The following is a 27,209-nucleotide window of genomic DNA, read 5'->3' on the forward strand; positions in this document are numbered from 1 at the left end:
TATGTGCGACATAGCAGAGCACCTACTTCCCTTTCCTTTTTCTTACTCCCACCTCTGCTACCAGTGCACGCGTCTCTCACAGTTTATGCCTCCTGTGCCGGACGCCTCTCGCGAAAAACGCAACTTGGGCGCGTTCGTCGCACTGGTGAATCTGCGCAGTGGGGGACGCTGTGCCGCACAATATGTGCACCGAAAACTCAGTGATACGCTTGGTGCCGGTAGGGTGTGGGTACTCTTCGAGGGAAAAACTCCAGAAAACCATCGTGTCGAGCTGGATCGCTTTCTCTGCAGGCACGCGCCCGAGTTCGTAATTGTGGCTGGCGGTGACGGTACTATTTCTTTCGCCATGAGTACCATTCTGCGGCTTCACGAACAGCACCTGCTCGCCGCCCGCTGTGGCGTGCTTGCGCCTTTTCCGCTCGGCACCGGCAACGATTTCAGCTTCACTCTCGGCTTCGGTATTGGTTTCTCACGCTGGATGGTGTTGGGCGAGCGGCGCTTCCAGCGCTTGATACGGGCCTACGAGGAAGCCGCTGTCACAAACGTTGACCGATGGTCTCTCCATGTGACCACTTCAACGGGGCAGCACTCCCGTAGCGTTGTGGAGACCCATGTACTGAGCAACTACTTTTCTGTCGGCTTCGATGCAGCGGTAGCCAACCGGCTAAACCGCTTTCGCAGACGGCACCTCCATCTCTTTATGACCAGGCCAGTTATAAAGCTGTGGTACGCTGTCTTTGCCTTCATAGCCCTCTTCACCACGAAAAGGATTGGCTCCTCCACTTTGCTTGAGATCGATGGACGTCGCGTAGCGGTGCCGTTGAGTGCTAAGTCTGTCGCGGTCTGCAACATGTTGACGTACGCAGGTGGTGCCGTCGCCTGGAACGGCGCTGCCTCTGACCACTACAGTAAACCCTCTGTCTGTGATGGCCGACTGGAAGTTGTATGTTTTTACGGCATATGGCACCTGGCACTTGTCCGCCTTGGTTGGTGCTACGGTGAGAAACTAGGACAAGGTAGCTCTGTCCGTATTCGATCCAACTGTCGCACTTGCCAATTTGACGGCGAGGAAATACTATGCGTGACCGATGCGAAAGGCCAGTCTACGTTTTGCATTGACCACTTCTGTACTTCAGAATGTCTTGTCGCGCCACCACAGCAGGAGACCGATTCTTCTGCTCTCCTGTTCGCGATTGCCGCGCTAGTAGTGATCGTCGTACTCATCTTGTGTACCTCATTCTTTTTGTAGATGATCCGTGCTCCATGATGTTGCTTCCTAGGAGTTGTCTGCATTTTCAATTTTTTGGTTCCCTCCTGGAAGGCAGACTCTTGATTGTATCGCCGCACGCAAGTCATCCTGTTCCTGTGTAAGTTTACTGGCGCGTGCGCCTGTTGATGTTAATGGCCTCCAAGTGCAGTGAAACAAGCACGGCGCGTTTCTCTTTCTTCCCTTCTCCCAGCTCCCCAATGAACCGTGATTAGGGTGCAGTGGCACCTCCCTTTTTACTCCTTACAGACATCTCCACGAGCGCTGCCGCCTCTCCATGTATGATGGTAAAAAGGGGGAAAGTCGTGTCGAAACGGAAAATGCTATGTAATGAAAACACTCATCCCTGCATCATTATCTGCATGTCCTCACTCCACCGAACACGCGACACCACATGCCTAGTTTCCACAAAACTGGCGGAAATTAGCTCACCTTTCCCCTCCTCCCCACCTCGACAACCGCGCCTTATGGATTTTTCACTGTAGCACAAAAAAAAAGGCGATCCAGGGTCGTCAGCAGTGACCTCTTCCTGGGCAATGCGTCGTGGGTGCTCACGTTTAGCGTCTGCTCTTCATCTTCGCACGCTTTTATCACCGTTTGGAATTGGCATCTCGAAAAGAATCGAGCTGGTCAGCAACCGCCATTCGATTGGGGCGCTGATTGCCAACCAGAACGTGCCTGCCGGAACGCCCTTGCTTCTCGCCCCGGATGCTGCGCTGCTCACCTGCCAAGGTGCACTCGACGCGGACGTGAACGGCCTTGTGCCGCCGCCTGCAGAAATGATAGCGTTGCTCAAGGACCACACGGCGCAACTCGACCACGTTTACCTTGCGTACTACCTTTCCTTGCGAATTTTCACAGATACGGAGGGCTGGTTCGCTGGTCAAATTCGTCGATTTAGCAAGGACCGCCGTTGTTGTCAGGCGAACCCGGCAAACTTGCGCATCTGGGAAAAGTTTGCGCGTGGCTCCGTAACTGCCCCTGCTCCGATTTTCCTGGCTGCTATGCAGTACGTCTCCGAGAGCAGCTTTAGGAAGCCCGCAACAAAGGACGTTTCATCGTCGGCTTCACCACCGGCAGCACTTGTAGTTGCGCCAGTAGTCGACGTTGCCGTGCGGAGCCACAGCGCTGCGAACACCACACTACGGAACACCACAGTAAAGGGCGTCAAAGAGGCGTATCTACACGGTGACATTGCTGGTGCACGTCAAGCACTCTCGGGGAAAGACGGTGACAATGTGTACTGGGTGCTCATTGCTAGTGAGGATATCTCGGTCGGCAGTGAGGTCTCGTTTTCCTCCCATCATTCGCTCTAACGGGTGAGCTGAATCTGGTCACATCCATGACGGGAGAGAAGGGATGGAGCAGTTGATGCCAGCCCCCGCCTTTCTAGCTATTTCCCTCCTCCCCCTTTCCACTTTTAAGCATTCATTTGCGTATTATATGGGAAAAGCCACATGTGGAGCCGCGTTGGTTTTGACGAATAGGAGTGGATTGCAGGGTGCGCTGGCTTTTTCTTTTTCCCGACAAGGGCGGTGGGGCATCTGTGCGTACTGCTTTCCACACAGATCTTTTTGTGCCCTCTTCTCTTCTGTGTCCTCACGGGAATGGAGACGACGACTTCAGATGCTCTCGAAGCATCCCTAAACGCTGAATCTTGACTCAACCTAGTAAACACTTTACTCCCGGCTCTCTCTATTCTCAATCCTTATTGCTTTTCCTGCCAGCACAGTGACGGGATTGGCCGTGGCGTTCCTCACGCTTGACAGGCTGAAGAGGCATAACACAGGAAAGCGTGGCCTGCTCCCCCCTCCCCTCCTCCCCTCCCCTCCCATTGCCATTCTGGACGACTGCTGCCTGGAGGCTACGCTTCACGGGTGCGGAAGATGACGTGTTAATTGTCCACTACTCCCATGTTTCTGTCCAAGAACCCGTATTGCTGGGGTGTGCACCGCCACAGCTTACAGTGATAACAAAAGTGGCAGCACCATGAGGGTACACTATGAGGTTCTAGGTGGTTCCGCTTGCCTCCTGGAGAAAGACGATATCGCGATCGTGCACATCAGCAGACGTTTTGTGCAAATGTGTAGCAGGTGGCGCCGCTTCAATCAGCGTGCCCTTCGACTCCAAGAGCACTGGTAGTGAAAAGACCGTCCCTGGGCTGAGCACGATCCCGCTGCGCATTCGAATACACGAGTTGGTGCCACCAACTCGATTCTCGTGGCTGTTAAAGAGGCCTCGTGCTTTGCGAACAGGCTTCTCTTCCACATTGCACAGAAAACCAGCGATCAGTGTAATGAATCTATTGCCAGCCGCGGCATAAGTGGCAGTCGCTAAGGTCTGGTGCGAAGGCGCTTTTTTTCACACACACGAGCTGAGGTGTGAAGGTGGCCAGCGTGACCCACACAGACCCGAGCCCTCACCACCCTCTGTCGTCGAGACATTAGGTCACTCACTGTCATAAGGACGCCGGCGGGGCCTAATACCTTGCGGAGAAAAACCGATGCCTGACCTTCCCTACCGACTCCGACAGCTGTAGATTCCAGAAACCTACGATGGCGTTGGTGCTTTTTACGCTTGGCCCCCTCCCCACCCCCTTGTGGCAACGACTGGGTGGTGCTGCGACAGACGACGTGTATGCGAATATTCCGGCAACCTGCATTTTCTCAACTGTGTTCGTCAAGCCACCCATCTCCACCGTCTCCGTATCGTTGTCGAGAAGCGTGGCAGTAAACAACGTCCAAAAAGCTCGCGCTGCCGTCCACGCTACATGGCACTTCCTTCAACCAAAAGTGAGTGGGTTGACCTGTGCACACGAACCAAATTTGCGTTGCCGAGGTTCGCTCTGTGGGATGCTGTTCCCACAATGACTGGTGATTGAGAAGACCTTTGGGGATGGCTCGAAAACCACACACACGATGGGTAACGTGTGCATCTTCGGTCAGCGATCGATGTGGTGTACTTGAGCCCTCCCTGTGCTTCGACGTTTGCCAGATTCCTCGCACAGTGGCATCGAAATTCGATATTTTTGCTAGCTTCCAGATCTACCTTGCCCGCTCAAAAATAAAAGGCTTTGATGTGGGGCAGGGGAACTTGTTTTTGCTGCAAGACTTTTGATGCGCCGACGTTCTTTTTTTTAATGCAAACTTATTTGCCGGCGCTTTTTTTTTTCTGGGATGACTTGGTGAAGGACAAAGGGCGAAGGCAGCGCGGAAGAAGTCATAAGGTTTGAGATAAGATCATGAGGATTAAGGATAAGGTCATAAGAGTTTGAGGATAAGGTCATAAGGTTAGGAATAAGGTCATGGAGTCAGGATAGTGATAGGATCAAGTCATAAGATTAGGATAAGGTCATAAGGTTTGGGATAAAGTCATAATTGGAGTATTTAGGATAAGGTCATGTAAGTTTAGGACAAGGTCATGAGATTTAGGATAGAGTCATAAAGTTTAGAGATAAGATCATCAGGTTAGGATAAGATCATGGGGTTAAGATAAGATCATGAGTTTAGGATAAGGTCATAAGATTAGGAGTCAGTGTCATAAGGTTGGGACAAAGTCATAGGGTCAGGATAAGTCATAGAGTTAGGATAAAGTCATGAGGTTGAGATAAGATCATAGAGATTAGGATGAATCACTAAGGTTAAGGATAAGATCGTCAGGATTCAAGATTGAGATAAGAGTCATGGGGTTAGGATAAGTCATAAGGTTAAGGATAAGATCATAAGAGTCAGGAGATAGAGTCATAGAGTTGGGATAGATCCTCGGGTGAGACAAGATCATAGAATTAAGGTCAAATCATAAAGTTAAGAGTTAGAATCATAAGAGTTAAAGTTTAGAGATTAAGGTTAGGGTTAGGGTTTCATTGGCGAAGTCTTTTCGACGGAGGCAATCGAATGGTACATGATTTTCTGGATGGATTGAAATGGGCTTTAAGCTCGGCACGGGGGGTCCGAGCGAGGGGTCGGGTACCATGTGGTCGGCCGGCTTTCCGAGTGAGTGACGCACATTCACTGCTATGCAGTGTGTGGTGCGGGGATTTCTGAAGAATGCATGTCCGGGTTTTCGTCCGAGATGTCTGGTCCGAATGTATTTTGGTACCCCGGACCCGGGTGTACCCAGGACGGTTTGGTCCAGTGCACCTTGTGTGCCGATATGCTCTTGAAGTGGTTTTCTACAAATGTGATGTCACATGCGTGTATGTTTGTTATCTCTTTACCGAATGATTATTCGTTCTCTCTCCTTCTACTTCTGTCTCTTATGGAATTGGATACAAATCCAGTAAGTAATCTAAGTGGGTTTAATGCGGTCTCTGACGCAAAAACGCCCACCCACCCAACCCTGAGAACTGGAACTCCTGACGGTGTCTGGTCCACGGTGAAGTGGTTTTCTTAAAGAAATGTTGATTCAGTTTAAGCTGTTCTATGCCACACGATGGCAGATCAGCAAACCAGTTTGTTTTCAAGGTGGTCAAGAATGCCACGCGAGTGTGATTTTATTCCGTATTTTTACATGTGCCCGAGGGGGGTTTCGACCAGCTCTCCTTTTCCCCCGCGCCCGGGTCTTTCCAAGAAAGAGGGCGCGGGTCTGAGTTGAAAGGGTGCGCTTCCGAGATGGTAGGATCGTGGCGGAAAGCTATCCACCCTCATATGCCGATGGCGTTTCAACACCCCGTGGGCTTTAACAAGGGGAACCGTTGACCCCATTAAGGTCATTCTTCTTTAAAGGTTCTTTAGTTTTTCAAGCACCATCTTGCCTTCAATAGTTGATGGCTGGGCATCGCTGGGTGAAGAAATGGTAGCCAGGATGACCTGAAAAATGGGAAAACTATATCTAACGTTTATGATTGATTTCTCTAAAGATTCTCTTGTTTCCAGTTTTCTCTTGACACAGCGTGGATTCACGCTGTGTTCGCCATAACCCTCGGACGAACGCCGGCGGGGCGTTTGTCATCCACCCAGTATCTTTTCTTTGTTTTCTGTCACTCTTTGATTTGTTCGATTTCTCTAGTTTAGTAGATTCTCTTGTCTTCATCTTTTTGCCCACTGACAACACGAGTGCTCGTTTCGCCTCGGCTTCTTCTTCTTTTTTCCCTCGGGCACCACCGTTTGTTCAGTCGGAGCTGATTTGCCTTTGTAGTTTCATATGTTTTGGATTCTCTTTCGTGATCCGTTGTTCTTGCATGTCCGTTTGGCATGCACACCTTTGGCACAAATGAAGGGGCACTCGGTGCTGGGGGCTTCCCCGGTACCGGTGCCAAGCCACAAGAAAAACACACAACAGAGATGTAGACGACGTGACGTGTCCCACACGCGACTGGACGCGAAGGGTGGACGAACGGAACCCCAGTTACGCGGCCACGCGGCTGTAGTCGCGTGCCTGCCTTGCCGCTTCCCATCGGGGTCGCGAAGAATCATGCCATGACTTGCCCCACCTCAGGCCACGCCTCCCTCACTTCCCCTCGGCCTCTTTCTTTCGCGACACATCTCACACAGGTCGGTCAACATTAGGAGTTAGGGTTAGAGTTAGAGTTTAAAGTTAGGATTGGAGAGTTAAAGTTAGAATTAGAATTAGAATTAAATTAAAATTGAAATTGAAATTAAAATTAGTAAATTAAAATTGAAAGTTAAAATTGAAATTAAAATTAAAGTTAAATTAAAATTAAAGTTAAATTGAAATTAAGAATTAAGAAATTAAAATTAAGTCAAATTAAGTCAAATTAAAGTCAAATTAAAATTAAGATTAAGTCAAATTAAAATTAAAATTAGAATTAAATCTAAAATTAAAATTAAAATTAAGAATTCAAATCTAAAATTAAAATTAAGTCAAATTAAGGTTAAAATTAAAATTAAAATTTAAAATTAAAATTAAGATTAGAATTAAGTGCAGTAAAGTCCGAAGTCAGAGTCAAGTTAAAATTAAAATTGAAATTTAAAATTAAAATTAAAGTCAAAGTCAAGTCAAGTCAGGGTAAGTTAAGATCGGATTGATAAGTTAAGGGTGGATAGGGTTAAGGAGTGGATAAGGTCATAAGGTTAGAGTTAGGGTTAGGGTTAGGGTTAGGGTTAGGGTTAGGAGTTAGGGTTAGGAGTTAGTTAGGGTTAGTGAGTTTAGGGTTAGGATTAGATTGAGATTAGGGTTAAGGTTAAGATTGAGTTAAGGAATTGAGATGGTTAAGGTTAGGGTTTAAGGGTTAGGATTAAGGTTAGGGTTAGGAGTTAGGGTTAGGTAAGTTAAGAGTTAGGGTTCAGGAGTTAGAGTTAGGGTTAAGAGTTAGGAGTTAGGAGTTAGGGTTAGGAGTTAGGAGTTAGGGTTAGGAGTTAGGGTTAGGGTTAGGGTTAGGGTTAGGGTTAGGGTTAGGGTTAGGAGTTAGGGTTAGGGTTAGGGTTAGGGTTGAGGTTAGGGTTAGGGTTAGGGTTAGGGTTAACAGGGTAAGGGTTAGGGTTAGGGTTAGGATTAGGTTAGGAGTTGGGTTGGGTTGAGGAGTTAGGATGATTGGGTTAGGGTTAGGGTTAGGGTTAGGGTTAGGGTTAGGGTTGGGTGAGTTGGGTTAGGTTAAGGTTAGGAGTTAGGGTTGGAGTTAGGATTAAGATTGGTGGAAGTCAAATTTAGAGTCGATAGAATAAATTGGAAATTAAGTCGAGGTAAATTAAAGTTAAGATTCAAATTAAGAGTTAAGGGGGGGGGGCTGAAGGTGCGCAGTGTGCGTAACACAGAGAACTGAAGAGAGGCGTGGCCTCTTATTTCATTGCCTAGATCTCTCTCTCTTTCTTTTGGTGTGTAGACAGAGCGTATGCGCTGAACATCGCAACCACGAGGTATAAGACGGGGTAGAGGTCGCAATAGGAAAGGGGTGTCTCCTGAAGCTGCACTTCTTCATAAAAAAAGAGGGGCTCTCTTTGTTCACACGATGCTCGCGCCCCTTACACCTCGCTCTTTGATTTAATCTCGCCGACTTCGCTCCGAACGTCGGACATCTGTGTTTTGAGGTGGCGATCAATGACAAAGGAGAGAGGTTCTAGAAGGAGGGGTAGGCAAGCGGCGGCGGGGGAGGGGGGCACCTGCGTCAGGAGATGAAGACATCGGTCCACGACCCCCACTCCCCCCCCCACTAAAAGAAACCAAAACACATCACACACATGTGTTTCTGATAGATGAGAGTAATACGCGCGCATGTGCGGTGTTTTGATCGGCACCATTACGGGCATTTCGCATGTCTAGTTCATGCAAACTCTCACGTATTCTGCCTCATCCTCCCCCTCCTCTCTCGTTGTGTCAGCCGACGTGTGCATCCTGCAGCTCTGCTCTGTGTGTGTTCAAAGCACCCCCCTTTCTCTCTCTCTCCCATTCGCGCTACATTATAGTATTCGTGTAGCCAGTGACCACAGAAAACAGGAATATATATATATGAATACACGTTCACCGAAGCATCCCCCCACTAACATTTGAGGTTAGGTCGAATGCATGAACCAACCCTTGCCCTTCTCTGTTCAATTTTTTGTTCGTCTTACTCGTTACACGTTACACGTTACATACACTTGTGTACACACAAACACATGTGTACAGTTGATTTCTTAGTTCAACCTCACCCTCATGACATCATAGACAATATACACACACGCACTGAGAAACGTACGTACGTGGGTCAATTTGTGAATGTAAGCACGACAACCTGGGGGATGGGGAGGGGGGAGGGAAAAGAGAGGGCGACACTGGTATGCGTAGCTCCGACGCTCCCCCCCCCCCAACACACACACACACACACTTAGGCGGTGTGCTCAGTGCGCACACGCTTGAGGGATTCACCTTTTGTGTGCGGCGATACATCATCACGTTGGTGCTTCACCGGGGACGACGACAGCGGTGACGCCGCCTTTGGTGGTAACGTGCATGCCTCCTCCGCCCTGGGGGCCCCGTCTGCGTCGTTTGTTTCGACTGCAGAACTGTCTTGGCCGCGAGCGGCGCAGCTGCAGCGGCTCATCATTTCATCGAACACGTCAAGAACGTCGCGGGCTGTTACGTGCGCCTCGACTACCCACGCACGCAGTTGTTGCAGACTTTCATGTAGCTGCTTTGCTGCCGCGTCACTGAGGCTAATCGCGCCTGCAGAGGACGTGGCCGACTGCGCGGTAGCGGCGCACGTCACGCGCAGCAGCTGTAGCGCAGTCGTGAAGGCTTCACCGCTGTACGGATGCGGGGTTGTCTTTCCATACTCACGGCACAGCTGCCACAGGAAGGACACCGTCCAAGCCATCACGTGCCCGCTTCGCACGAAGTAGTTCGTCAAGGCAGCGGACTGTGTGCAGAGAACGAGAAGACACTGTACGTAAGACGCCCGCTGCCCGTCGGAGGCTGCCAACATATCACAGAGCAGCATTAGTCCATCCAGCGCATTTGACTCCACCAACGCGGCACCGTCCTGCGGCACTTCACAGCCGTGCCTGAGCAACTGCAGGAGAAATGTGAGCTGCGGTGGCATTCCTTTTCTCAGCTCCTGCGCCACATCGGTGGCAGATGCCTGTGAGACGCTTCCACTGCTTCTGATCCCACCGACTTTGCTGCTACTCATCTGCAAGGCTTCCTGGCGCTCCAGCATGAGCGGAACGCTGATCGCTGCCAGCGGAGGGGCGGTGGCCCAGTGGGCGAAGGGTAGCGGGGTCTCGAGGGCCGACTCGAGGTGCAGCAAGAAGTGCACAAGGTGGTGATGCAGAACATCATCGTAGCGACCCAGTGGGCGGATCGACATGATCAACATGATGGCCAGCGGCGTGGGAAGGCGTGGCACCACAGAAGGTGATGCGGTGCCACGTGGCTGTGGAGGATGGCGTGACTGTCTCTTCGGGCCGCAGGTGGGCGAGGACGCCTGTGTTTGAGTTAGTTTGATGCGCGCGACGCTCACGACGACTCGCAGAGATCCCTTAGGTATGTATAGAGCGCTCAACGCTGCTGCTGCTGCGGAGCGCAGCTGCATGTCGGTCGAGGTGAGCGCTTTCAGTAGGAATGGTATCATCCGTGCTGTTGGCAGGTGAGCCAAAAAAGTTGGTGGCATGGCGGCTACACGGTGGACGAGAGGCACAATATAGCGCAGGTCCAACACATCACCCAGGGCCAGCCGCTCGAGGTCAGCCACATGTGCGTCTCTGGCGGAGCTCAGTTCAGGGAATACAGCACTGAGCAGATCGGTCGCACCGTTGGTATCGTTGCCGTCTTCGAAGTAGATGGTGTTGTGCAGGCGCGAGGAGGCGTGCAGGGCCATACCAGTGATGTCCTCCTCCGTCAATGTGTCCAGGTGCCACGAGAGCATCTCTACTTCAGGGGTGCGTGCGGCGCTAGCGGTGTGACCACATAGCAGGAAGCGGCGCCGCACGAGCGCATCCGGAACTTCGGCCCCTTCGTGGCGGTTGGGATGCGAGGTGGGTCTGACCGCTGCTGTTCGGTTTCTCTTCCTTTGCTGCTTTGTTGCATCCGCGTCGTTCCGCTCCTCCGTTGTGGCAGAGGAAGGAGGGGCAACATTAGGGCATCCTATAGGACGGGCGGCACACAGGTAGTGGAGGGTGAGGCATACAGCGTAGAGAAGCCGGTCTTGGACGCTGAGCGTGCCAGTGTACACGTCGAGGTACACACGGCCCAGTGCCGCACACTCATCAGCGGAGAGGCCACCAGGATGCTCCTGTTCCTCACAAAATGGTGTTGTGAACTGCAACAACAGCGTGCGGGTACAAGCGAGAGTCAGGACTAACAGGCCAGTGAGCGACCCTTCGCGATCCGCATTGGTGCTCAAGTGTGCCGAGAGTGTTGCTTCACCGGCCAAGAGCGCTCGTGCGATTCTCAAGGCGAGTTCATGCGCAGCCTTTGTCGCGTGGCGGCTACCGAGCGACACTGCAGGGCTACTGCTCTTTGTCAGGGATAAGAGCACGCTTGCAACCTGCCAGCAAACCGAGTTCATCGCAAACCACGGTGTCGTCGGGGTTTCTGCATCCCCGCTGTTGTTATCGAGACATTTCCCAACGCCGAGGGCCATGCAGACATCCTCAGCAAAAATCAAGTGCGCTGACATGTGTTTACTGGAGCTCCCTTCTTCGTCCTCCTTCAGCCGAGAAGCCGAGGATACGGCCTTGTTCAGTTGGCTCAGCAAGGCCACCGCGGCCTCTTCCTCCGGCAACGGCAGTACAGGACTGCGCAAATTGAACGCGAACGCTCGAAGGTGTTCCGACTGCGACGTTGACCCGAGTTGGAGCGGCGCCTTCGTGAAACCCCGCTGGCGGTCAGCGAGTATCAGCACTTCGATACACTGCTGCTGCGTCACTTGCGGCACCTCGAGCTCTGGCGTCATGGCCGCGGTAGCCTGGGCCAGGAGACGCGCGCGCCTACCCCACAGCTGCTTCACGTGGGCTACGACGCTTTCGAACTCGCTGAGGGAGGCCTGCAAGTGCGTACCCCAGAGGTTTGCGCTGCTGGTGGTGCTCCAGCTACTGCCGCCACCGTTGTTCTTTTTCGCGTACTCTGCCCTCAACTTTTTCTGCGATCCCTGCTGTTGCTGGATCGATTGTTGGTCATTCGCGCCCAGGTCTTCGCCGCCACCAGCGCTGCTCAATTGCTGTTGCTTTTCCTTCGTGCGATCTATGAAGTGCTGTGCAGCCGCCGCCAACATGCCGTGCTCCGCGTGTCGCAACTCGTCTGCCACACGATCGGCCACCTTCGAGAGACTGCGCATGAGAAGATGATTTAGGACATGCAGGAAGACTGGAACAGTGTTAGGTGTCAGGCACGAGAGCCACAGGTAGGCCTCCGGCATCGTACAGGTCGAGTGAATGGTGACGCTATGCACAGTCCACAGAAGCAGTTGGGCTGCCCACCCTACCGCCCGTGCCTCCCGCATCATCTCAGAACTGCCTAGCTTTGGTTGTTTGTGCGGCTGATGGTGCGTCACCCAGAGGAGTACACTGAGCAGCAGCGGCCACTCGCCAATACCGACTGCCTGAGACATATTGATGTGGTGCATCTTTATCATGGGTACCCCACGCTGGTGGCTGGCAGTGAGAAGCTCACATAGGAGCGCCACACTCGCGGCTGGCCATGGCTTGAGTATGTCGTTCTGGTTCTGCAGGGCAGCCGTGATGGGGTGCACCGACGCTGCAGCCGCTGTAGCGCGCACCTTCCTATCCTTGCCCGTGATGAGGCCCTGAGCAGCACGACCGCTGGCACTGACTGCGCTGAGAGTCAAGTTAGGCAGAAACGCTGGCACGGCGCTTAGCCATGGCACCCGCACGTCAAATACATCGACGTAACTTTTCATGAGCAGCAGCATGCGTTGCACCAGGACCTGCGTCTTCACGAGGGCCACTTCAGCGGCCGCGGGTGACGATGGTGTGGTGGGAGACGTGGGGACGGCATCGACAGTCAGAGTGCGATGCAGCTGCTGTGTCATACGGTGCCAAAACTCCTCACGGCTCGGCAACGCCGCCTGGAGGTGGTGTCGCACTTGGGCGTTGTACGTGTCCCACACCTCCGCCTCGGCGTCATCATTGCCCTGTAAAACGTTGAGGTCCGTATCGGAGAGTTCGAAAGGTCTGGGCAGTGAGACGGCCGCTTCTCCCGCGCCACCTTTGCTAACAGCATCCCCAGTAAAGCCTTTTTTGTTTGCTTTTGCCGTGCTTTGAGCAGCAAGTACAAGAGGCAGCACGCGCTTCGCTCGCATGAGCGCCGCCTGTGTCATCTGCATCGCCAGCGCGAGCATCAGCAGGTTCGTCGAGCCATTAATGAGGCGGTGGACATACTCAGCAACCCAGACAGGGCAAATCTCGTCCGCCACGTCACGGGGGCACATGGTGTAGAAGGTGGACGTCTTGGCTACCACCGGCTCTAGCCGCACCTGCAGCGAGGCTAGGTGGTACGGCATGGGACAGAGAAAGGCACGCGTCATCAGGTTGAGAACCGCTACACGCGCCGTCGTCGGTGCGACACCGTGCGAGCTGCCTTCCTCCACGAGATGGCCGGATATGCGAATGAAGTACGGCCGAATGAGGTCGGGGGCCCGCTGGAGAATGTGCAGCACTAGCTGCGACATGCGCTCGTTTGCCTTGGGCCGCAGCTGGCGCAGGAGGAAGAAAAGGAGGTAGTTGGGCATACCCTGATCCTCTAGGGACTCGACTCGCGTGCTGGCGTAGTCGGCTGGTGACTCAATCGTCTCATCGATGATGGCGTAGAGGATAGTTGCAGCGTTGTCTGCCACTAGGTCGAACTCTAGTGCTCGCACAAGCAGCCGGAAGACGTTGCGCTGCGCCAGCAAGACGCGGCGCTTTTGTTCCGCCTTGATGTGGCGACTCTGCACAAAGAGTTCCCGAACCACGCGCAGGGCGCTGAGGGCACACGTTACACCAGCGCTCGTGCCCTCGCGCAAGAGCTCGGCCGCATCCTCGAGAAGATGCGTCAGGAGACCGTGGCTGCATATGGTATCTACTACGGCGTTGTGCATCGGTGACGTGACCAGCTGAACCAGGAAGGCGAGACGCGTGAGGCGAATTCGGCGCTGATTGTATGTCAGCTGTAATCGAAAAGCGGCGAGGTGCAAGGGAACGTCGGCGCGCCGCTGCACGGAGCCTGCCGCAAGCAGGCTCACCGAGGCGGCGGGGGTAATCGCAGACGGGGCTTGTGAATCGGCAGTGCTACGCAGGCGCGCTAGTACAAGCAGTGGTGCGTCCTTTACCGCCCCCGTCAGGAACTGAAGTGCAGCGGTTACGTGGGTGAGAGTGGCATCCGAGAGCGTGGCGAGTGTCTTGCGGATTAGCGCGGCGCAGTCGCCGCGCAAAACCTCCCGAATGAGGCTGACACGGTTTCCCCGCTCCATCAGGTGCGTCAGCACGACTGTCAGCGTCTGCAGCGTCGGCACAAAGTACTCGTGGCGAAGGAGGGTCGCTCGGAGCGCCTGCAGCGCCTCCTCTTGATGAGACACAGCCACAGCCAGTTCATGTCCCTGCTCACCGCCAGCCTGTACGATGTGGCGAATCTTAGAAAGCCCCTCCAACACAGTTTCCTTGTACTTGGACAGGAGGTGACCAACCAGCGGCTCTACAAGCGCCATTATGCGGGCCACCCACCCTCTTTCCCCTAAATCAAGTTTCGATGTGAGAATTACTCGGCTTCGACTCGCGGCGGGGTGATAGGAGATGAAGTTGGATGAGAGGCAAAGATACGGGATCTGCACCAGCTAGTGTGTGGACGGAGAGAGGAAAACCATATATGTGGAGGTGCAGATGCCAGTGATGGACTTACACAGACGCAGCACCAGAGAGAGAGAGAGAGAGAGGGGGTGTTAGATGTACGGATACCACTGGGTGTTACTGCTTTGTGCGGAGCGTCCTGTCATCAAACTCATACCACATTTTTCAGTATTCTGGCGTGATTATAGTTGAGTTCCTTTGTTGCAGCTCTTCGGGGGAGGGCCTGGGGCTGCAGCTGCTGCTTCGGGCGGTTAACCCTTCCCTTTCTCCTTCCTAACGTGGCATTCCGCTGGCCATGACGATTCGACACGTACCTAAGCATATAAATTCACTTCAATGATTCCTTTTGACCCAAGACGGAACCTTGGTTATTAGACCGACTACCTGTCCTCACGCCAGGCCATGCGCCTTACAGGCTGTTCCCGCATACACACACATCCACACACTGCCCCCCCCTCCCTCGAATACGCGTTGCGCGATCGGCGCGAGACGCGCTCTTGGGGGGAGGGGAGGGGGGCTGCATGATGTCATACAGGCAGCCACGCCCAGGGCGCTGGGGGAGAGCGGGAGGCCGGTGTATATGCCAGGCAAGTGGGCTAGTCTGCTCCAGGGCAGGGCCCTCTCTCAGACCTCTCTTTCTGCCGCTGGCGTGCCGTGACCACGGTGTGTCGACTCTTCACATCGGGTTCGGGGGGGGGGGGCAGGATGGGACGTTGTGGTCCAGGATGCTGTCGTCACGCACACCGGCATCAATGGTCTCATCCGCTCGGCAAGTGAGAGGACGCCGGAGGTGCCCCACGCATGCCTCGACAGAGGCACATTACGAGGCGATTTGCCCCCCCCCCCCCTGCCCCAATGCCTTGGTTCCTATGCGACGCACTATACCCAAGAGGCGGACAGCGCGTGCGCGTAGTCCTCATCCTCTTTTTTCATCCATGTCGGAGGGGGTCAGAATGACTTGCAACGCACATGCCGCGACATGTAGAAGGATACTCCGAATCGTTGGCAGAAAAAAGAAGCAGATGCCGCCTGGTGACAAGGGGTGGCGCGGTTTATCGAGACTAAAAGCCACTTGTGTGCCACCGCATGCCGACACGGAGAATTCGTACTTGTGGTTGTACTTGAGTCGTGGAGGCGGCAAACAGGTACGCTACAGACTTGTAGCTCCACAGATCAGGGGTGCGGCTGGATTTTCCGTTCCGGTAAAAAAGGGGCCGCTAGGGGAATTGAACCCCTGACCTCCCGCACCCGAAGCGGGAATCATACCACTAGACCAAGCGGCCACGACAGCGAGCTGTATCATTTACCCAGGCTCATGTCACCCTACGCAGCCATTTTGGACTGCCCCGTATTGACACCCCGGTAGTGATTGACGCCGCGCCGACCATCGTGCAATTGTCCCCCCCCCTCCCTTCTTTCCTTAGTCGATGAAGAGCCACATACCAAACGAGAGGCAGGTGACCTACAAATCAAGGGTACGTCAATGGGCAGCGCACACATGCACACTCAACCAAACGGGAAAACTAATAGTAATAAAGGGGAGGGAGGGAGGAACGACGAGAGCTCAGGCCCACGCAGCCACCGTCCACCACCTGTACGTGCAATTCCGTGCCTGCTCACTTTTCCCTCCACCGCATCGCCTAGATGTGCTACTCCCCCCACACCCACCCCCTTCTTTTTGGCCCCTGCGTCACCCCCCCCTTTCCGCACATGAGTGCTGTATTTTCCGGCATTTTCGCTCCCTACTGGCAAGGCGCTTTGATTTCGGTGACCAAAGGAAAGCGGGCGTCTCACTGCACCCCTCTCCCCCCTCCCCCCAGAAAAAAAAGGACGTGGTTGGTGGTGGTGAACAGTGAGGGCTGCACCGACCAAAGAGATGCCCACACCTTCCCTTAAGGTGGGAAAACAAAGAATGTTGCTGTATAATGGAGTCGCATCTCGCGACTCTATTTTTTAAACTCCGAATAATTCTTTCTTGGCGGGGGCTACTTGTTGTGTGTCAGTCTAGCAGCGTGTGCAGGATATCTGACAACCCCTGTCTCCCCCATTCACCGTACACGAAAAGCTTTGAAAATAAAGGAGAGCGGCGGGGGGGGGGGGGGGGGGGGTTGGCAATGCCGAGGACGTTAGCCATCTGCCATGTTCGGGGTGTAGGTCACGTAGGCGCTGGTGTCGATGACAGCCCCATGTGCGCCCCGCAGCGGGCAGCCGACCGCCGCGAGGATCTCAAACAGGGCGACACCGTGCTTGTAAAGCTTGCGGAGGCCCCAGTTTTGGGTTCAGGCGGGCCAACACGCCAACCTGTTCGTCCGTGAAAACGGGAGCACGCTTGCCGTAAGGCATGTACTGACGCAGCAGTACTGGGGATTCCTTGAAGCGCCGACCCAGTACGTTCAACTCTGTCACGCAGAAAATTGTGCAGCACATTTAGGCCTGCACCGGGACCGAGTGGGCGTGGGCTATCGCGGCCATTGAGGAAGCTGTTTCCAGGGGGTGCGCGTGTAGCAATTAGGTGTGTAGAACTGACGGGAAGAAGGCCAAGCAGAACGCAAGAGGGGGGGGGGAGTGAGGGTGTGAGGTGAAAGTGCGAGGGGGTGCAGGTTTTTTGGGGGGGGGGGCCTATGGAAAGGCCTCGAAGAAAAAGAGTGGTTGGAGGGCCGGTATACAGAGCTCACAGAATCACAGAGAAGGCTTCGCGAGTGAGTCCCAGACGTTGTGTCCGCATGTATCCCTTCCCCTCCCTTCCTCTGCACCTCTTCCTCCCCCAAGACAAATACGTCTACGTAACAGAGATGGCTTCCGCTATCGAAGGAATAGGTGCACATGATCAAGACGAACATTTTTGTTTTTTTTTACAAATATATGCCGTGCATGCCTCACGATGATATATCACACAGATATATATATATTTATGCATATTTATATTGGAAGGAAGGGAAGCTATTGGGGAGGAGGAGGGAGGAGGAAGAGGGGTGGGGGGTCCAAGTACTCCGCTTGGTGGTGGAACGCCATAGAGCTTCTGATTTTCTTCACGCTAACATTGAATCCCTTCAAATAGGAATAAGGCCACATCTCTACAGTGTGCAAGGAGGGAGGGAGGGAGGGGGGGGGGCGGCGGCGGCAAAATACCTAGCAGCTGGTGTAAGCTTTCAACTACTGCATGCTATTCGGTCACAGCCATCCGCACCAGTGAACATGTTTGCAGAATCTTAATACATAAACAGGGTGTTAACTTGACTCGAACGCACCTCAGGCGGCTTTCAGTGTCAGCTCGCCGAAGGGTGTGTGCGTGTCACGCGGTGGGGTCAGACTTGGAGGTAGAGACCGCTCTGAGGTGATATAGTCGTCATCACTGTAACAGTAACGACGTACAATCTCGTACAACGCGATGGGCCTGTCAAGAGAGCCTGGTGACGTGGAGTCCACATATGCTATCTGGCAGAGTGGACATGTTGTAGGAGAAAATATATACCTCGTGTTTGATTGTTTGATGTCTCAGAGGGCTGCTCAGGTCGGTGGGTGGGGTGTGGGAGAAGGACCGAGAACGAAAACGAGCGATGTAAGCTTCCATGAACCTCAACGGAAAAGATGCTGAGGTCAAGGTGGTGTTCAATCATCCGGGAGGAGTCCGGGGGGGGGGGAGGAGGACATTGGGGGCCAGTCGCGTTGCGTAGACCAACCCCCCCCGTGCACCAAGCTCCTTTTTCAGCACCACCACCGTGTGGTGGTGGTGATCGCCGACGTCAAGGCATCTTTCCCCCACCCACACCCACGGAGTCGATGGACCAGCTACGACCCACTGTAAAAAAAAAAAAACACACACACATACGCCCAAAAAAAAATCCACTAGGACAAAATACAATGATAGCAATAATAGAAGTAGCCACCATGTGATAGTGGGGGAGCGGTGAGCTGTGTGTGTGTGTGCCAAGTAGGCAGTCTCTTCCCATTCCCCATTCCCCCGCCCGCCCCGATACTGTCGGGGAAAGAGAGAGAGGCACACGCCGAGGTGCTTCGAGTTCCGCGTTCAGACGCGGACAGATCACCTCACAAGCTCGCTGTCAAGGTGATTGCTCCTCCCAGTGTAGGACTGTATCTGTCGACTGCGGTAGGTCCACCAACCGCTCCAGGTCGGCTGCATCCAATGTACGCATCGTGCATGCGTTGATCGTCTCGCAGGCGAGTGCCCCCCCGTGGCTGCTTAGTGGGGGATACAGGAACCGGGCGTTCGCTGTGGTGTAACGCCGTCGTGGCCGCTCTGAGGAAGGCGCTACGGCTTTCCAGCTCGGCATTCGAGTGGGCGAGAGACCTCGCCCGTACCACGATAGTCTTCCAAAAAGAGGTGATGAGGATGAATGTTGTGCTTGGGTAACCAGCGAACGCGGTGGCGTTGGTGTAGCCCCACTGTCCCCCCATCACGGGTGTGCCTAGCGAAAAGCCGCTCAGCGTTTTCGATAAAGGGTCGATTGACGGTCCTTTCCCTGTCACGCTGCCTTTGGCTCTGGAAAGCTCAAACAAGGGGTACGTCGCGGTTGAGCTGTATTTTTGCATCGTGCTGAGGCCATGAGGGACATCCCAAGCCCGAAATCCAAATTTGGTTGCCATAGATCCGCTGCCAACAGCGGTATAGACAAGCTAGCGTTGTTGCCTAGACGGTGTGTGTGTGTGTGGACGCCCAAGCGACCGTGTGGGCACGAGACGATTGGCACAGCGGTCGCATTGTCCAGCATGTAAACCACGATGTCAATGGGGAAAGGCACGCTGCGAGTAATCGCGGTTGCGCAGGGAGTTGGGCGCATCAGCAATCTCAGTTACTTCCATCCCCGTGACCACACCGAACACGCCGAGGCGATGGAGTCCGCAGGAGATGAAATCGGACCAGCAAAAGTGGAGTTGGTGTGCTGCCTGGCAAGTCGGGCGTCTGGGTCAATCCAGTCCTCGTGTGCTCCCTTTTAGGGCCACGGTGTAGGGCGCTGCTGGTCCTCGCATCATGTTCAGGCAATCGGGCGAATGGTGAACATCAAGAGGATCACGACAAACGTGGCGATCACGATGGTCACGCCCAAAATAAAGATAGCACATTTCTGACGGCCAGGCGATAGGGCGCGGCTACGGTGAAACAACAGAGGGGTCATGGGTCCCAATAAGGCACCTTTACTGCACACACCTCCTTTTTTTTTTACCTCCCCCGACTTGCCACAATGCCGATAATAGACGTGCCTTGAATATATAGTTTGTACGTGTATGCTCGTGCAACCTGATGTTGATGGTGTGCGCGCTCGAATTGTTTTTTTTGTTGTCGATTGCGGTGTAGGCCAGATCTCTGAGGGTTCACCCTCGGCTGCGGACTGGGTGCTGCAATGGCAAAGGCAAATCAAAAAGCACACACGCAAAACAGTCGAGTTGAAAAAAGGGGAGGGGAATGGGAGGATGGGGAGATGAAGAAAAGTCATACGCCTGTCTTTTCAACGCACGGGTGAGTGTGTGTGTGTCTGTGTGTCTGGAAAGACATGCGTACATCAAACGCACTTGGACAGTCCGCCGAGTGAAGAGGGGGGGGGGAGGGGAAGGGGGCTGACGAGGCAAATAGCTCACCAGAAAGATGCACACGTGTAGGTCTACCAACGACACCTTGTCGTCGACGCTTATATACATTATATATCTTTGTGTTTGCCCTATCGAAATAGCAGGGGTGTGATGCGAGTCAAAAAGAAAAAAAAGGGCGGGGGGGGAAGGAGTGGGCACACACAGACCTGGAAATAAGTATCTACATATACCGAGTGGGAGAGAGATACGATATAGGGTAGCAGAGACAAGAGCGGGAGTGGGTGGGTAGGGGGAGTTCCCGCCCCAACACGAAAGTGCAGAAGGGGAGAGGGAACAGAGAGAGACAAGGGAGAGGGAAGTGGCCAGTGGGGATGTTTTGGCGTATACTGCGCCCCGGTGCGATACGCGGTTCCGTGTGTACCTGAAAAGTTCGAAGACTCACTCGTATCTCTATGTGGCCGGGGTGGGATGCGGCTGGTGAAGCCCTTCGCTTCGCAGCTGCTGCCGTCGCCGCTCTTCCTCCTGGGTTTCCTTCAGAAGATTGTACGCGTTCAACGCGCGGCTATCGCGATAGATGCAGGCCGCAAATATCAACAGCATCGCTGAAGCAGCTGAGATTGACACCAACACGCACCCCCACAGTGGCAGCCCCGTGCTCAGGTCCACCTCGTACGGAGAAGTGGCGCAGCATCCGTTAGCGCAACACACACTCGGGCGTGGGGCGTCCTTGCAGGTGTAGCGACCCCATTTCTCCGACCCACACTCAAGATCGTGTAGCATGGCGGAGAGAGGGTATGGGAAAAGGGAAAGTGCGGTGGTGGTGGGTGGTGGTCGTGGTCGTCTACAAGCGACAGCGCAGAGTTGGTCAAGAGTCCTGATTTTGGTGTGGGTGGGGGAAGCCGATGGGTAATGAGGACAGCGGAAGGGGATAAAAGGGGGTGGTCTGCATGCACGCGCGTGTGTGTGTACGCGGGGAGATGAATGGGAAATGGATAGAGGATTGGGTGGTTGGGTGGGGGGGGGGGGGTGAACACTTGGAAAAAAAAGCCCCTATGTCAAAAAAACACTTGCTCTCACGAGAGAGGTGCAAGGCCACCTGCTGGTGTGTATGGTTGTAAAGTTTTTTTTTGTTGGGGGGTGAGGTGCGGGAGAGGGGGAGGGTGTGATGCAGGTTCACTCATGTTGATACCGCGCCATGTTCAGAAGAGTATTCGAAAAAAAAAGCGTGAGCTGGAGAAATCGGTGGTAAGAAAGAAAAGGCTTATTGGCTCGCACTGCGGGGTGGGCGGAGGGGGGGGGGGGAGAGCATGACATCGGGAGCCAGCGACCTGCTTTTCAGTGTAGTACACGAAAATACACGCGCAAATCCTAGGCAGAGGGGCACCTACAGAGAGTAGCACAACAGGCGACGATGTGCGTCATCCTCGCGCTAGCTGTCGATGTATATTTGTCCTGCAAGGTGCACAGCACTGCAAGTAACGGGAGATGCGCGGCGGTCCGAGGGGAGAACTGAAGAGAGAAGGCAAGCACACCGTGTCAAGTGGGCATCGTGGAGTGTGTCATCCATCCATCCATCCGCTCCTCCCTTTCCTCTACTCAGGTCCATTCTCGCACCTTCACTGTTCATTTGCATTGGTATATATATATATATATTGTTTTTGCGTCGACGGTCTTCTTACAGGTCTGAAAGCGGGGTGCCCCCTTCAATCAGCAACAGAACTTGGTTAGGTCGCCGCTGACCTTTGGGGCTTCACGAATGGTGTCCCCCCTCCTTCCCCCCCCCCCGCACCTCACTTTTGCACTCTTTTAGTTTGTCATTCCCAGTGTGCGTGAGTCAAGAGCAAGCCCCGCTTCCCCTCCCTCTCCCCCCAGAAACCAGGAATTCGAAACCGCACGGCAGGAGTGGGGGGGGGGGGGGGAGGGGAGCCCCCCTCCGGGTGCGCAGCGCCGTGAACACTGCTGAGAAAGCAGTTTCCAAACACCACACAGACCTGTACATGCACCATTCTGCAGAACCAACCTGTACTACCCTCACCAGAGCTTCATCAGCTGTTTAGCCGCCGCATGTATGTATTGCATGCCACATTTAGCCGTGCGGCGGGAGCGCTCAACACTGTGTGGGTATGCTGCCCTTTTCTTTCGTTTTTGACCTTCCATCCCTCTCTCCCCACCTTCTGCTTCTTCGCTCCCGCCACAGCCCCCCTCCCTCCCCCTCTATCCGTCTAAATTTCTGTCAGCTCTGCTCTAAGCGTCACCAGTTCCTCACGCTTTTGCTGGAGGGATTGTATAAATTGCTGCTCTTCCTGCGCATTGGTTGCGATCAGTAAACTCTTTCCCGCAGTCTCAATCTCCTTGGCCAGTTTCGAGACAGTGGTATGGATGTAGCCTTTGCGCTTGACCCCTACGGCAGCCGCAGCTGTCGCTCGTGCGGCCACGGAGTCCACCCCATCAACGCGAGGAGCCTTGGAGCTTGGCGTGTAGAGGCCGTTGCCATCGTCCTTCGGGGCTTCAGCCAGATAGTCTTCCACGGTGAGCTCTTCCACGCCATCGGTGAAGTCACTTCGGCGACTCAGCACGCCAGATTTTCGAATGCCCTGCAGCACCTTATCCTGCACTGCCATCTCATTCTCCAGTCCCTGTCTCTCCAGCCCAATACACAATTCTTCCCCCATGTCGTCGAGGATGCGCTGCTGCGCCTTGGGCAGGGGGGTACCATGATGCATGATTAGTACGCGACACAGCATGCGGTAAGCAGCCAGCTCCTCTTCTCGGGCTACCTTGTACACTTCGAAGGCGGGGATCGGCTTTAGTTGCGGAGCTGCCTTCTGTGCCTTACTCAGAGCGTCATACACGACATGGGGCGGCGGGGGTGGTGCCACCGGCGATGCATTGGGCTCCATGCAAGGGTGGGCCTGTAAGCCCATATGCGTGTGCGCGTACGCTCCTCTAGTACCAAGTGAAGTCGTCGTACAGCAGGCGGAGGGTCTCTCTACACGCGAGAGGACCTGGGCTGGGATTAATTAACGTTCGACCCCCCTTTTTATGCTGTTTTTGAAATGTAAAAGTAGTCGAAACCACGGAACACAAACCAAAAAATATATATATTTTTTGGGGGGCCAACCCACGTTGGTGCGGCAGAGTGGCGCGCGCGGGCGTCTGTGTACGCGTATCTGCCCATGCACATGCATATGTGCGTGTGTTCCACAATAGGCGTAGAGGAGAGTGGGAGAACATGTAAGAAAAAAGAGGTTCGGTTGACAGGCCAAAGTAAACACAGTGAACAACAACAACCTGTGGAGACTACAAGCAGGCAGAGAGACTTTTTCTCGACAGCATAGCACCCCCCTCCTCCTCCTTCTTCCACTCCTTTCCCACCATCACCAGACACGCACATGTGTGCGTGTGTCAAGCTCTTGATGTCTGTCTCGGCTGCTCAGGTTTATTCACCACCCCTCTCCTTTTTATTGCTGTTTATTCGAGATGCACATTTTTGAGGCAAGAACGTAGCCTATTTTATTACGTGTGCGTTGTTGCACTACGATCTCTCTAACCCATTTTGCCACGCAAACAAGAATTATGCTCAACATAGACGCACGCATACACATCATCCTCACCTCAGCAACACGCGCATACACACACACACACACACAGAGATAAGCACAGCAATTCATGTCGATACGTCAACGGAGGTGGTTCAGAAAGCAGACAGTAGGTGATCTCTCACGAAGGAGATTCTCCAGATCTTTACAGAGCTTCGCAGTTACAGCGACGGCGAGTGATCGCTCATGTTGCTGCTCCCCCGTGTCCACTGCGGCTCCTCCTCCTCCTCCCCCCTTCTTCTCCCTGCACAGCCTCGGCCATACATCTGTAAGTAGCCATCACCCAAAACATTACTCCTCGTCGTATGCCCACAACGGCAGCTCATCCTTCGGGTTTTTGGTACCGTCGAGGAGGTCTCGCAGGAAGGCGTCAATTGTCTGTGCGTCTGACTTGACAAGGCACTTCATACGCGTCTTGCGAATTGCCATGATGGAGATGCTGCGCTCTGCCTCCGGCAGCTGTTCCTTCGCACCCTCCGGCGCGGCAGGCTTGTGGGCAAGGATCCACTCTCGCCACTTGCCCTGGCCGGTGCCAAGGACGCGCACGGTGAAGGGCTCCTCCACGGCGATGCGGGGGAGCGGCAGAGACCCAGCTGCCAAGTTATCCCCCACGAGGAAGAGCAGGAAGCCCTTCTCTTCCTTGGCCCACTTGATATCGCGTGAGTTGTACGGGCCGACGCGGGGCTGCGGCTTGCGGATGCGACAACGTACTGGTGGTGCCGATGCTTCCACCGGTTTGTTCACCTTAGCTTCGTTGTTATTTGTTTGGCCCCCCTCATCGTCTGCTGGCTTGTTGCGGTTTAGGATGAAGCGGTGGACGAGGTACATCATGAAGAACGGCCACGAGTTGGACAGCAGCGGGGCTACAAAGGTGTACATGGTCATGACCTGCACGTAGAGACGCTGTTTGTAGGACATGGGGAAGCCCTCCGTCGCGAGGAGACTGGCGACGGGCTGTGGAAGGCACGACCGAACCAACGTCGCAACCTTGGCAGCCTCATCACCCACCCCGGTTTCCTCTTCGTTGCCTATCAGCGTTGATAGGGCGGCGTAGACGTCCTCGCGTGTGAGCTCCTCTGGCGGCTTTGTTTGCAGGGATACGAGCTGGTAGGTAACGTTGTCGTTGCCGCCGACAAAGGCCACCATGGCAGACGGTGAGGCAACGACGTTTTCCGATGTCGCTGTCCACACACCGGCTTTGCTCAGCACCTTGGCCAGGTTTCTCTCTTCTTCCATGCACCAGTAACCTGTCTTGAAGGAGAGGTAGTCTTGTGCCATGAGGGCGGTTACGTGAGCGTCGGGCGCCTTCGAACAGTCTTCGCGCATCCATATCACGCAGTTGTGACGGCACACCTGCAGAAAGTCCGCGGCACCAGCGTGGCGCAGTCCCTTCATCATGCCCACGTGCCGCTCCGGTAGGTGGCTTTCAATAAACGTGGAGGCTTTGCCATACGTGAGCGCCACCGCGGCTCCCACGTGCACCAAGCGGCAGCTCTTCTCTAGTGTCGTGGACGCCGTGTTGTTTGCCCTCACTATCCCCGCTTCGCTGGGTTGAGTTACGTCATCTGATGGCGTCGGCAGCACCTCCGTTGAGACGACAATAAACTCTGCCATCGGAACGCTCTCGCCAAAGCGGTCCTTCACGTCGACTTCCATCTCGCAGTACTCCTCCACAAACTCAAGCAAAAAGTCGCGCGGCACGCTGCGGACATCGATCTGGTCGTAGCGCATCTGCAGCGCCAGCGGGATCGACTCAGCATTGATCTTGGGCAGCAACACACGGAGTGGTCGCTTGGCGGACCGCGGGGCACGCAGGAACGTGAGAATGTCGTCCAGATGTGCCACATCCAGCGAAGTCGTCTCCTGAAAGACATCGTAGAAGAACGACATGACAAACTCGAGAAGGTTCTGGAAGGCGCGATTGTGGCTGCGCTGCTTCATCGTCTCAGCGATGTTGTATAGAGTCCAGACCTCCCCGTCTACGATGGCGAACACGTATGGATCGTTGCGGTAGCGGATGCCAAGGTGGGCCAGGAGCGGCTGACTGTCCTCGCTTAGGGCGTCGATGCGATACATCTCCAGGACACCAGCCTCCACCAGACTGGACTGGTACATCGTTTCCCAGGCGGAGCTGTAGTGGCGGCAATTGTTGCAATGGGTGTCGTCGTAAACTTGAATCAAAAAGATACGTGGGCCGCGGAAGTCCTGCAGGCGGCGCAGCTGTGTCATGCTTGACAGCGTGGCCGACTTGGAGAAGATGGGCGACGACTGGTGGTAGTACTTGAAGAGCTCATCTGCCGTCATTTCTTCGACCTTGGGGGCCTCGCCAGGGATCAGGCCCGACTCGTCATAGGCAGCTCTCTTACTGTCGTCCGAGAGCACTTCGTAGGCGCGCAACACCTTCCCCATTGCCGCTTTGGCATCCTCCTTCTCCTGAAAGGTTTCCTTGAGGTCGGGGTGGTGCTGGCGAGTGAGGGCGCGGAATGCCTTTTTGATTTCGTCCTTGCTGGACCCCACCGCCACACCGAGGTCGTCGTATAAAGCCCTGTGACGGGTACTAGTCGCGACCAGTGCCGCCACAGATGTTTCCCCATGGGTCAGACAGATGACCACCAGCAGGCCGAGCAAGCTAAATGTCAAGCAACGCTTCATCTTTGGGGGTGACCGTAGAATTGCGTATCGCAGTACGTGTGTATATAGGTCTGTACACACACACACACAGATATATATATATATATCTGTATATGTATACGTATGTATACACACTTAGATGTATGCGCACACGTGAGTGCGAGTTCAAATCCTCGCACGGAGAGGGGGCGTCTCGTGCGTCTAGTGAATGGATGGAGAGGAGAGAAAAAAGGTGGAGTGAAGGCGAGTGATCCCTCCCTTTGGCAGAATCAACTCCCCCCCCCCTTCAGGACACCTCGAGAGGGAGGCAAAGGGCGGATGGGCGGAGAGAGAATGGTGACGGGAGAGAGAGGTACAACAAGGAAAAAGAAAAACGTGCGTGCGTGAAAGGGTCAAGATAGGTTAAAAGATTTGAGACGAGAAAGGAAAATGCGATAGTGTTGGCGGAGGTGAACGCGGTGTTCACAAATCAGGACACAACCAGGGTAATGAGGGGAGGAAGTGAGGAGTTGATGAACAGAGCCCCACACATGAAGCACACACACACACGCGCGCGTTCTTGAATAAGTGCGTGAGTACGTGTAGGCGCTTGAAAACGTGTGTGTGCCGAAGAGAGAAACAAGATGAGTAAGGACAGCAAAGACCGGCAACGCGCGGGGGGTGGGTGGGTGGGGGAGATCGTAGAGGAGGATAGAGCAAAAGTGGGTTACGGAGGAGATGTTGGTGAGTGGAAAGGCTGCTCAGGCAGCTTGTAGGACCCATCCAGCCATTCTTTTTTATTATTTTTTTTTTTGTACTCACAAGGCAGCGGAACTCTGCTGCATGGGGTGAGATTTTTGCTTCCCCCTCTCTGGGTTTATTCGTGTTCGCTATCTTTTCGGAGAAGAAAAGTTGCACACCAGAGCAGTCAAACGACCAAAGAAAGAGAAGCGAGAGAACTAACGTTAT

At 54.1% G+C, this 27,209-nt stretch overlaps 6 protein-coding genes across 6 annotated transcripts; 2 read left to right on the forward strand and 4 right to left on the reverse strand.

Moving 5' to 3' along the window:
- Positions 1–85: 85 nt before the first annotated feature.
- On the forward strand, positions 86–1,249 carry JKF63_01533 (uncharacterized protein; the record flags this gene model as incomplete). The annotated part of the gene is made up of 1 exon (XM_067897580.1): positions 86–1,249. The coding sequence occupies one exon, from the start codon at positions 86–88 to the stop codon at positions 1,247–1,249; it is 1,164 nt and encodes a 387-aa protein (XP_067753737.1).
- Positions 1,250–1,803: 554 nt separating this feature from the next.
- On the forward strand, positions 1,804–2,583 carry JKF63_01534 (uncharacterized protein; the record flags this gene model as incomplete). The annotated part of the gene is made up of 1 exon (XM_067897581.1): positions 1,804–2,583. The coding sequence occupies one exon, from the start codon at positions 1,804–1,806 to the stop codon at positions 2,581–2,583; it is 780 nt and encodes a 259-aa protein (XP_067753738.1).
- A 6,446-nt stretch (positions 2,584–9,029) lies between these two features.
- JKF63_01535 (uncharacterized protein) lies at positions 9,030–14,345 on the reverse strand (the record flags this gene model as incomplete). The annotated part of the gene is made up of 1 exon (XM_067897582.1): positions 9,030–14,345. The coding sequence occupies one exon, from the start codon at positions 14,343–14,345 to the stop codon at positions 9,030–9,032; it is 5,316 nt and encodes a 1,771-aa protein (XP_067753739.1).
- Positions 14,346–20,481: 6,136 nt separating this feature from the next.
- On the reverse strand, positions 20,482–20,811 carry JKF63_01536 (uncharacterized protein; the record flags this gene model as incomplete). The annotated part of the gene is made up of 1 exon (XM_067897583.1): positions 20,482–20,811. One exon carries the CDS (start codon positions 20,809–20,811, stop codon positions 20,482–20,484), a length of 330 nt encoding a protein of 109 aa, XP_067753740.1.
- A 1,442-nt stretch (positions 20,812–22,253) lies between these two features.
- Positions 22,254–22,955, reverse strand: JKF63_01537 (uncharacterized protein; the record flags this gene model as incomplete). Its single annotated transcript, XM_067897584.1, has 1 exon — positions 22,254–22,955. The coding sequence occupies one exon, from the start codon at positions 22,953–22,955 to the stop codon at positions 22,254–22,256; it is 702 nt and encodes a 233-aa protein (XP_067753741.1).
- Positions 22,956–23,921: 966 nt separating this feature from the next.
- Positions 23,922–26,282, reverse strand: JKF63_01538 (uncharacterized protein; the record flags this gene model as incomplete). The annotated part of the gene is made up of 1 exon (XM_067897585.1): positions 23,922–26,282. One exon carries the CDS (start codon positions 26,280–26,282, stop codon positions 23,922–23,924), a length of 2,361 nt encoding a protein of 786 aa, XP_067753742.1.
- Positions 26,283–27,209: the final 927 nt, after the last annotated feature.

Source organism: Porcisia hertigi, chromosome 35, assembly GCF_017918235.1.
Source record: "Porcisia hertigi strain C119 chromosome 35, whole genome shotgun sequence".
In the NCBI taxonomy this organism is placed as follows: domain Eukaryota; phylum Euglenozoa; class Kinetoplastea; order Trypanosomatida; family Trypanosomatidae; genus Porcisia; species Porcisia hertigi.